At 51.6% G+C, this 11533-nt stretch overlaps 1 protein-coding gene across 2 annotated transcripts in view; it reads left to right on the top strand.

The window, feature by feature from the left end:
* The window catches only part of Ttc22 (tetratricopeptide repeat domain 22), a 21608-nt gene extending 12504 nt beyond the window's left edge, over positions 1-9104 (top strand). For both annotated transcript variants that reach the window (XM_074080026.1, XM_020175379.2), the window contains 6 exons: positions 2280-2335; positions 2587-2702; positions 3462-3580; positions 4374-4535; positions 6711-6863; positions 7258-9104. In XM_074080026.1, coding sequence (XP_073936127.1) covers positions 2280-2335; positions 2587-2702; positions 3462-3580; positions 4374-4535; positions 6711-6863; positions 7258-7794 — 1143 coding nt within the window. In that variant the 3' untranslated portion in view covers positions 7795-9104. The remainder of the gene's footprint in view (positions 1-2279; positions 2336-2586; positions 2703-3461; positions 3581-4373; positions 4536-6710; positions 6864-7257) is intronic.
* Positions 9105-11533: the final 2429 nt, after the last annotated feature.

Raw genomic sequence — 11533 nt, forward strand, 5'->3', positions numbered from 1 at the left:
GTTGTGGACAAGGCTGGGAACTAGGGCGTTGGAGACATCTCCATCATGAACTAGCTGTGTGATTTGGGGACATAATGTTTTTTGGCTTGAATGACAAATGAGAGAGTTGCTATGTATCAGGGAGAGCTCAGCCTGAGGCGAGCACATTGACTCCAACCCTGGGGACCTGCAGAGGCAAGAATGTGCCTGGGACCTGATGGGGTCTGCAGTCCCAGGAGAAGTGGGGAATGGGGAATAGCTGAGTCTCCAGACTCTGGGGCCTGAGGGCACTGAAACAGGTCACAGTGGACAAAACTGCCTAAAGAGCCCCAACCCTGCTGGGCTCCAAGGTAACTCACCCCCAAGGGTCACCTGCCTCAGGCTAGGCATGTGAGACACTCCGTTCTTCTCATTACAAGCCTGCGTCTACTCCTCTTGCTCTTGACTCTGTCCTCACCCCTTGTCAGGAGCATAGACAGGAGGGTGGGGCTGCCTTCCCCTGCCATGACTCAGTGAATATAAACCCCCAGGGTTCCGACTTCAGGCTGCACACAGATCTCAACATGCCATGCTCCCACATCTCTAAGCCCACCCTCCTGGAATGCTCCTTCTCTCTCTCCTCCTCCCCCTCCCCCCACTCTATTCACCCGGGAACTCCCTCTCTTTTTTGGGGACTCTACTCCAGGGTGTACTAAAGGCCAGGGAACTCCATAGCCTCCATGTCCCATCTCCTTATGTCTGTTTTTCCTGCCAGTCAAGGGCACCTCAAGATGGAACCCACCTTTCCTCTCCTGTCCTCACCCACCCGCCTTGGGCCGCACAGAGAAGATCCCAGGGAAATATAGGCTGAGAGACGCAGTGGAGCCTCTCTGGGTGTTCTGCCCCATGGGTCACCTACACTACTCAGTGGGTCTGATGCATAAGGCCTCTTCCCTCCACCCCCCCCAGTTCAAGTTCATCCTACATGCCCATTGCTGGGGTGGCTCCCCCAACCCCATTCACACACACTGCTCCGTGCCCACCAGGATGCCTATTCCCTCACATCCCCACTTTCCACTCATGCCAAGCCCTTTGGGATATCCTGGTCCTCAGCTAAAGTGCCACCCCCAACTCAAGACCCATCTTAAATCCACATCCTTCGACTGGGAGTGGCATGTCTGTCCTGCTGCCCCTTGGTCTGTGTCACTGTCATAGTCTTGATCAGACTTTGCCTCCTACTATAGTTTTTAGCAACCTGACATGGCAAAGGGAGCCTGGGCTTTGGAGTTGAACAAACAACACTGAATTCCCAGCCCTGAAACTCTCAAGCTGTGTGATCCTGGACAAGTTGCTTTACGCCTCTGTGTCTCAATGTGTTCATCTGTAAAATGGGGCTAACGCGTTCCTCCTAGGTTTGTTGGAGATTGAGGTGATAGGTGTGAGGATCCCGGCACATGGCAGGCACTCCTTGAAGTCCTGTTACTGATGCCTGCTCTGTTTCCCCAGCCAGCTTGGGAGCCTGGTTAGGACAGGGTGCAGCTCCTGCTCAATGCCATATCTCTACAGCACCCAACCAAGGCCTGGTTCTGGAGGGGCTCAGAAATGCTGGCTGAATTGAATGCTGTGGCAGTGGTGTGGAAGGGTACTGGGGGGGAGGGTCCTGAACTGAGGAGGCCACAGTGGGGGTGGGGGTACAGAAGATCAGTGGTGGGGAAGATGAATAAAGAGAGAAGGGCTGGAGCCCGAGGCAGAGCCTCCGATATGCACTGGGGGGTTTATTGGTTTTCATTAAAATTCCTTCCTAAGGCAGAAGCAGCTACTCCCATAAATAACAGCATGAATATTTTATCTGGTGCCCAAGTTGGTCTAAATGCACAGTGAGGCTAGTAAGAATAATAATAGGAAAACAATTCAGGGAGGCTGGGCCTAGGCTGAACTGGACTCAATTAACCTGCCCAGAGAGGCTTTCTCAGGAAGGTGGAAACTGAGGAAGGCACCAAAGGGGAGCAGTTGTGGTGATGGAGAGAAGGTGACCAGCCGAGTGTGGGTCCATAGGAGGGGAAGACAGGTAAGTGTTCACACCTCACTGGGGGCTCACAGGGCTTAGCATCTCAAATCCTCTAGGGTCAGAGAAGTAAAGCAATTTGCCCAAGGTTGCCCAGCCAGACACTGGCAGAGCAGGGACTGGAGTCAGGGATGTTTAAGGCCAAACCCCATCCCACTGTACCTGCTGCCTCTTGGGGTCCAGAGAAAGCACGAGAACTGTGGACAACGGCCTGAGCACCTAAATAATAATAGCATGGCATTTTCTGTTTCCCTAGATCCCAATGGAGGAGAAAAGGGGCTGGTACTTCACCATGGCAACCCTCTTCATCAGGTCAGGTGGGGGAGAGGGGGAGAGAGGGGCACAGAATGGCAGAATGGTGGTGGGGGGGGAGATGTGTGGTCTGGCAGCTGGGCCTGGAATCCAGACAGAGGGCTGGGGCAGAAGTGGCTGGGCCAATCCCATAGCCAGGGCTTCCCAAGGTCCCTCCATGCTTTGGGCCCAGGAAGGCTCGCAGTATGCTGGGGGCATCTCTGGGGCAGGGTGGGGGGGAGGCTGACTGGCCAGCCCCTCCTTGGATACAGGCTGGATGGCATCTTCCTGGAACTGGGCAGTGAGGAGCAGAAGAGGCTGCCCGCCTTCAACCGCACACTGGCTCTGCTCCGGCAAGTCCTCAAATCCTCAGACCCCCGCTACCGAGGTAGGCTCCCCTGGGTGTGGGTGGAAGAGCAGCCTCTGCCCTGCAGTCCTTGTAACTATCCTGACACCCATCACTGACCCTGCCTGCCTCTGACGTTGTTCCCAGCTCTGGCACCCTTTTTCCATCCCTGTTCCTTTCTCCCTCGCCTGGTCTCATACCCTTACTTGTTCACCTCAGGGAGCCCACATTTCTTGCCCCAGCAAACACAGTAGATTCCAAAACACTGCAGAGCAGGATGTGGTGGTGCGTATCTGTAATCCCGGCATCAGGAGGCTGAGGCCAGAAGATCTCAAGTTCAAGGCCAGCCTGGACTACCTAGTGAGAACTTGTCTCAAAAAACAAAAACAGAAGACTGCAATGGCACATTCTAGGTCCGAGTCTTAGGACCTGGAGTGTGAGAGTTTCCCCTACCTCCACCCCCTTGTCTGATTAGGGATTGAAAACTCTCAGACGGGCTTCAAGTCATTCTCTCACAGAGTCAGCCAGCTAGAACAGGAACCACATCCACCAGGAGGCAAATTCAGACAGCCATGCCCTTGAGATCCCCTAGGGGACGTTAGATATAGAGGAGCATCAGAATGTGTCACGCACTCCCTCACCGTCACTGTGCCTCACCTTTGCTTCTGTCCCTGGGTTACCCCAGTGGCTTATGCCACACCCCTCCCTTTGTCTTCACCGGGGCTGATGCCAGTGAGAGCAGCCGCATCCCTCCTTGGGCTCCCCCTGCTGCTCTCAGAAACCTTTTCCGCCCTCACCCAGCTCTGGCCTGGTGCTACCTTGGCATGCTGCTGGAGAGGAAGGACACCTTTTCAACCACCCCAATGGGTGTCCACGACTGCGGGTACTCGGGGACTGACCCCCTGGACTGCTTTGGCAAGGTACATGCCCAAGTCATACCCACTCCACAAACCAGGAGGGACTGTGACCCTCACCACTCCCCCAGAGACACTGCCTCTCTGGATGTCATCCCACCATATGACCCACCCAGGAGGACCCTCCCTCCAGACCCCTCTCCATCCTCCTCATTCAAAGCAAAAGTGCTTCCTTGTGGCCATTCCTCTGTGCCTAAGACCAAGTTTACACACACACCCAAGCTAGCCCATGCCCAGCTCTCCAGGCTTGGGACAGAACCTCAGACTTTTCCACTGAGGCCTGGGTCCACACTGGTTCCTCTGCCCGGATTCCTTCCTCCCACCCGCAGTGGCACAGTGGAGATAGAATCATTTAGCTGGGGTCTCCTTGCCAGCTCTTCCCACTGGCTGTATAATCCTAAGGCAAGTCACTTCCAACAGGCAGCAGTCAATACCAACTGCTGTGGCCCACCTAGAAACTCCTTAATATGGGGGAGACACAGGCTGACTTTGGCCTTTACTCTTACCTGCCCTGAAAAACTGGGGGAGCCCGTATTGGAAGGAGGCTTGTCTAGGACCCAGAAGTGTTCGCTGGCCCCGATGGGTGAACATGTTGGGCTCTTGGTAATTGAGTGCAGTGGGTTTGCCCCTAAGTGTTGGGTTCCACATAACAGAGCTGCCTAGAGGTTGGCTGTGGGTAAATATGGGTATGTGGTGGTCTGGCACTTTGCAGAACTGGGATGCTTGTGGCTCAGGCACCATTTAACCAGTCTGGCAGACAAGCAGACACATGGTTTGCTCCTACCTTCCTCCTTCCCAGGCCATTGAGATTGCCAAGGACCAACCTCCCATCCTAAATCGGCTGGCCAAAATCTTCCACTTCCTAGGAAAGCAGGACATGGCCATTGGAACCTGCAACATGGCCCTGGATGTCCTTCGAGACCCAGAGCTCAACTGGCAGGCATACTGCACAAGGGCCAAGGTGGGTCATCCTGCAGCCCTATTTCATCGTGCCATCAGGAATCAGGCCACAGGCTAGCGGTCGAGACCCCCCAAGACCCTATTGCCAGAGCCAAAGGCTCTGGAGACTTATGGCGGGAGGGAGCTTAGGTTATTCAAGACAAGAATGGAGAGTCCCCTTCCCATAGTAGTGGCCCCTTCCTCCAGGCTCTTCTGATCGACCCCATGCAGTCAGACTAACTGGAGCTGAAATACAGCCTCTCTATCTATTACTGTGGAAACTGTGGCAAGCCACCCTCCTCCCCACAAACTTACTTCTAAAATTTGAAAGACACCATTTTAAGTGTCAAAGGCTAAATGAGGCATAGCACTGAAGCATAGCTCTGGGATGTAAGAAGTTCTTTTGGAAAGTCAGAGTTCAGTAGAGGCAGATGAATGTGTGCCCAAACGCAGATGGCCTTGGTTCAGATTCCACATCACCACTTAACATGCTATAAGGCCTTCAGCCAAACATTCCAAAGCATCAGTTTATTTATCTGTAGGATGGAGATGGGAGTACCTGCCCCATGGAGTTGAAAATCAGATTAGATGCTGTATGTACACTCAGCATTGAGCACATCCTAAGTGACTGGTTGCTATTAATCCATTCATTTCTAACTGATTCACATCTCTTGAGACAGTTCAGTGGACAGTCATTCAGCGCTGCTAGTTACACATTTAGATGAGAGCTGCCTCCCTCCAGCTGTCTCCATTGGGCCCAGTTCTGCTTCTGAAGGCCCACACAGCCCAGAGACCCGATTCTCTGAGTTTACTTTGCTTCAAACTAATAAACCCCCTTCCTTTGTCTTCTCTACCACCTTTCACATGACCTAGTGACCACTCTGCCCCTGGTTTTAATCTCAATGGCTTAATTATCCTGCCAGAAGATACTAGGCAGGAAAATCTTTCACTGTAGTTGATGTGGTTATTATTATCTATAATAAGGATATTAATCATAATAGTAAACCATAAAACAGTTCTATACAAACTCACGTCTCACCCAGCACTTTCATGTTTGTGGTCTGAATTAATTCTCATAAGAATCCTGTGAGAGAGCTCAGACATATGTCAGTGTACACGTGAGGCCATCATGGTACCAGGAGGCAGCAAACTTTCCCAGGGTCCTGTATTCAATTAGCGGAAACTCCAGCTTTATCTCCTTACTCATCATCATCTGTGCCTTTTGCTCGCTGCCTCTCTGTAACTACAGAGGTCCCACTTACTACTCAAATGACTGGATGAAGGAGGAAGGGAGGGGAAGGAACTCACATGATCTGTGTAGAAGCCTCAGCTCACACTGGGACCTGTAAGCCCAGGCCTGGCTATGCCTATTCCACCCCACTTCCCCCTGCCCCTGTGTCAATCACTCTTTTCCAGCTGCACTGGCCTGGGCCTCCACCTAGAATGCTCTCCTCACAGGTATTTGATTGGCTTCTTCCCTCACTCCTACAGGCCTGACAAAAAGGCAGCTTCTAATGATCATCTTACTGAAAATATCAATGCCTTACCAATATTTTCTCTCCTTTTCTGATTTACATTTTCTTTTTAACACCAACCACTCCCTATCTTACTATTTACCTACTTACCACGTCTCCCCAATTAACACTCAAGCCCTAAGAGCAGGGGTTTTGGGATTCTGTCTCTGCCCTTGGTGCTTGACACTTAGTAGGCACTTTATGCACATTTGTTGAATGAAGGAATAAACCAAGCATGTGCTAGGGCCTAACTAAAATATATCTTCTCTGTTGTCATGGTTATCCCCCCAGATTTTAATGTATTAACTTCTTAGATGTAGAAAATGGTATTCACAGAGGTTATGTGACTTTCTCCAGGTCACTTGGTAAATGGGGGGGTGAGCTCAATACATGTTTGCTGAATGAATTAATGAATGGAGTGAATGGATGAGATTCTTACTTCGTCCAACTCCCTCACTGTACAGACAGGGACACAGGCCCAGAAAAGGGAGGAGTGACTAAGCCAAATTGGCACAGGACTAAAGCCTAGAACTCCTGGGTCCCCACCTGGAAGAGGAGGGGGGCTTGCTGCTGCACCACAGAATGTCTCTGGGTGCTGTGGAGAGACTGGCTTCATTTGGGTCGCAAAGGAGGCAGAGGTTCCTTTTTGGAGCACCTTCCCTGAGCTGACTCTCTACTGGCAGATCCACATCAGAGCCTACCTGCATGACCTGGAGCGGGCCAAGGCAGGACTTGGGGGCATGCCTGACAGGAACCACCTGGCCTGTGCCAAGGCTGACCTGGAGGAAGTGGTCAAGGTGAGCCCAGGCCTCAGGACATACCTCGACATCAGCCAGGTAAGGCAGTCTCTTGACTTTGTTAACCAAGGGCTCCCTGGGAACCTGCCAACCTAGGTGTGGGCACTGAGGATAGCGAAGTAAGCACTCAGTAATGGGCCATTATTCTGGATCCAGAAGTGCCTATTATGCTCAGGGAGTGGTTACCAAGAGGTGATGGTGTCATGAGAAAATCGCGGTCCAGCGGTTGACTTGTTCAAGGTTTTATGGCTAAGAGGGAGGGGCTGGAACTGGAATCCCAGTACTGCTTCTCCTTTTCCAGGGTGCAGACACAAAATGTGGGATGAAGTTATCGAAGGGGGTGGGGGCGGGGGAAAGGGTGTTAACAAGTGGGGATGGATGGCGGGAAGCAGCGACTGCGCGGGAGGAAGGCTCACCGGCCACCCCCACGCAGGTCTACTACTACATGGGCGTGGACGCGGTAAAGGAGCTGCTGGCGGTGGACGAGGCGGCGCTCAACCAGGCGCTGGTCTTCCTGGCCAAGGCGGCCGAGTCGGAGGTGGGCGCCACGCTGCCCGAGCTGCAGCTGCTGCGCGGCAAATGCCTGCGCGTCCAGGGCGAGGAGGCCAACGCGGCCGCCTGCTTCAAGCGCGCCGTGGAGCTGGACGACGCGGGCTCCGGCCACACCGAGGGCTTCCGCTGCCTGCTGGAGACGCTGCTGGCGCAGTGGAGCCAGGCGCAGCTGAGTGACAGCGAGCTGGGCTGCGAGGTGGACATCTGGCTGCGCCTCGCCCAGAGTAAGTACCCCGCGGCGTGCCTGCGCCAGGAGCTGCAGCGCGTGTGGCGCAGCCACACGGACGAGGTGCTGGGGCTGGCCCGGGCCTTGGTGGTCCAGGGACGGACGGCGCTGGTGCGGCTGCTGTTCGAAACCATGGAGCTTAAGAGTGAAGGTGCAGGAGCGCCACGCGGCCGCCGAACGTTGTCGGTGTAAACCACGGTTGCAGATGATGGACACCTCCTGGGACCCCCGATGAGGCTCCGCCCCGCGAGGCCCCGCCCCCGCGACTGCTTATTGGACCAAGCCTGGACGTCTAAGGCATTCTGTCCGGCGAGCAGAGCCAATTGAATTCTTTTCGGAAGTTGTGAACGGGGACATTGAGACATTGGCAGATCGAAATGCCCACGGAGGCAACAAGATCTGATTCAGGAGGCCAAGGGAGTCTCGGAACGGGCGTAAGAAGCCACTGGGAAACTGCCCGTTAAGAGACAGAGTTTTGCAAACATGCAGAGAAAAAAAGATGGCCCAAGTCTTCTTAGAGAAACAAAAGTTGCCTCAGTTGTGGCAATTTTTAGTTCCCTTGCTCTAGTGCCTGATTCCTGAGTGCCTGTTTTTAGAGTCCCAAGAACCACACTCAGTCCTTATAAGAAAGCCCCCTTTAAGCTGAAGGTCTCTCAGGTCTACAGCCAGAAAAGCACAGAGGGCAAGTTTGCACATTGAGTGGGCTAAGGGTGCTCAGAGCCCATTCCTGTCTCTCTTCCAGCTTTCCAGCAGGCCTTTTCCTTGGCCAGCTTAGTCTGAAAGGTCTCCCAAGTTCTCGGAAATAAAATTCATCAACAGAGCCTTTACCTGACTTCTCTGCTCTGTGGGGAAACCTAGGGTCCCCACCCATTAGGAAGTACCACCTGCCCCCAATCTTGAACTTGAACAGAGAGTGAAGGGAATTTACACACTCGGAATCATAGTCCTAAAATCTTAGAAGTAGAATTTTGTCAAAGACAGAATCTGATTGCCATCAAATCTCAGAATGGCTGGATTGGATTCTGTGGCCTCACACACAAAATCTAATTTAACCTCAAATTCCAGATTAAGTTCTTGTCAGACTCCAGGAATGCTAGCAGAATTTATTTTTGGGGGGGTGGGGCACTAGGGTTTGAACTCAGGGCCTCATGCTTGCTAGGCAGGTGCTCTCACTGCCGGAGCCACTCCACCAGCCCTTAATTGTACATAATTGCAACAAGAAACCCCCCCATAATGGTTTTTGGGTTCTTTTTTACTTTCTCTGAAGAGCTACACTCCCTGCATTGCCCATGTCCCTGGTCCTTGCTCAGACTTGACCAGGGACATGAACAGACTGAAGTGCATGCCTTAGGTTACACCCACAGAGCCTCCACTGTGCAGATGGGAAAGCTGAGAGCTCAGAAGGGTAGTGACTTGCCACAGTCACCCTACCCAGTCTCTTCATCCTATACCTGTGATTACTTGGAGGCTGTTTAAGGTTTGAATAAATGCTAATAAACTGACCAGCACTAAAGCATTACATGTTTATGTATTAAAGGTTTGTGTGACACTTGTCACATGGGGCACTCTGATATTCATTGCTCTAACACTAATGGTGGCATTCCAGGTCCATGTGAAATCTGGGCAGTGAGGCCACCCTGAGGTCTCCAGTGGCTCTGCGCTTTGGATGGTGACATCTTTTCCCTCCCCGCTTCTCCTCTTGCCTCCATTACAACAAGACCAGGAGGTGACTCAACAGTGAGAGGCACACATGTCCTGTCTTCTTCTTCCCCAACCTTCCACCCCATCCCTTCACCTAAGACTGAGACTATGATCGTCCCTAGGATGAGAACCTACTTCCTTCTCCTGCTTCACTAAACAGCCAAATTGAACTTAGGGTCGTCTGCTGGCAAGACTTCAAAGTTGGTGAAGTTTGTCCTATCCTACAGTCTCCCCAGTTTGTTTCCTGTCCCTAAGGTCAAGCATTTCTCCCTCCATTGCTCCCTTCGGTCAAACCTTTTCAATAAACTTTCTGATTATCTCATTCACACTGATCATATAAATGGTTAAAAACACCAATTCTGATTTCCCTCAGGGCCATCTGCATATTAACCAAAGTCAAAAGAAGATAAGAAATCCCCTTATTCACCTATTATGTTCTAGGTACTTCACACACATTATCTCCATGAATTCTCTCAACAGCCAAGAAGGGTAGCCATTCTAACCTTCATTTTACAGATGAGGACAGTGAAACACCGGACAAGGTCGCAAATAAGTACGTGAGAGCCAGGACTTAAGGCAGACCAGCCCTGTTCCATGCTGCCTCTTGGAATACAGCCCTGCAGGAGATATGTCATCTTCCCTCAAGAGCTGGGCCTCTCTGGTGCCCTGTGGGCACAGATTCTACCTCTCACTCTACCCCATCTGTTCTCAAACCATCTAACCTCTGGGCCTTTGCACATCCTGTATCTCCATTGACTCTTTTCCTGTCATCCTGTCCCAAGTGCTCAGCTTAAAGGCACCTTCGTCAAGAAGTCTTGCTGCATCCTCTCACCTTCCATTAACCCCTCCCTTTCCTGCATGGAAGAATTGTGTCACACCACATGGTGTTCATTTTGTCCTCAGATCATAATCCCATGTTCATGTCCTTTACCCTCATTGGACTGCAGGTTCTTTGCAGCAGGACTCCCACCTAATTTGCCCCATAGCCCTGCACTGAGCTTGCACACAGGGCAGGTTTAATTTTGGATGTTGAACTAAATAAACTTACAGCAGTGACCTGGCCTCTCAGTTCCAAACAGGTGACTTCATTATGTAGTCCTCAGGACTGAGGTTGGGGCCAGTCAAGACCCTTGAGGTCTAGAGCTCAGCTAGAAACATGATTTTTTCTTTCTACCTCCTGTCCAGCCTCACACCAGTTCCCCCAGCTTTGTGATGGGGAAACAGGCCCAAAGAACAGGGACCTGTCCAAGATCAAGCTCAAAACTGCCTGCAGACTCATGGTTCTTTCAGGGATGCCTCCTTGCCAAGTTCACTTTTGTCAAATCCAGATGGACCACAGTTCTTCCATTCATTCATTCAATAAATATTTACCAGGCACTGGCCAAATGGCAAGCCTAGTGCCAAGTTCTGGGACCATGGGAAGGGAATAAAACAGACCCTGTCCTTGTCTTCAGGGAGATCACAGCCTAGACTACCCAGAGCAAGTTAGGCAGAGTTTATGAGCCACACTGGGGACCTTGGAAGACGTATGGAAGCTATTGAAGGTTTTAGGTGAAACAGCTGGCTGGCCCAGTCCCTCCACACCAGACATCCTTAGCCAGGTTATAGATTTCATAGATTTCAGAATTGCAGAGAACTTCAGTGTCACCTGTTCCAGCCTTCCATCCAGACCACAGTGAGAGGTCAGAAGGAAGAGTCTAAGCAGCCACATACCTCGGGCAGACAGGCAGTCCACTACCTCATCAAATAATTCACTTTTTGACAGGTCTAAGCCTTCCACGGTTGTTCTTCTATTGAGTTGAAATCTTTTCTGTGATTTCTTTCCCCAGTTCAAGCCCATCTTATGGGGCCACACAGAACATAAGTTAAGAAGCAAAGTGACCTTGAACTTGGTACTTTCCTCTGACCACTTTCTCTCTTGTCTGCTTTGGCACCTTTTACAGTGTTGAAGTTATACAGTAGGTGGCTGGCAACTCTGCCAGCAGCCAAGCTTTAGCTCTGACCTGGCCTCTGGCTGCCAGTCCCAGTCTGGACCTGCACAGAGCAAGTGCTGGCAGCTGAAAGCAGAACAGAACATGGCTTCTCTCTGTTCCTAATCAGATCCCAAGGGAGCACCCTGTGTGGATGATGGTGGCTGGATGCCAAATGAAGTGAAATATCTCCTTTTCAGGCTGTTAACTTTTTTCTTGTTTAAGGAAGGGGAGGATAATGACATTTACCACTTTTCAGC

Source organism: Castor canadensis, chromosome 7 (assembly GCF_047511655.1).
Source record: "Castor canadensis chromosome 7, mCasCan1.hap1v2, whole genome shotgun sequence".
NCBI classification, from domain to species: Eukaryota; Metazoa; Chordata; class Mammalia; order Rodentia; family Castoridae; genus Castor; species Castor canadensis.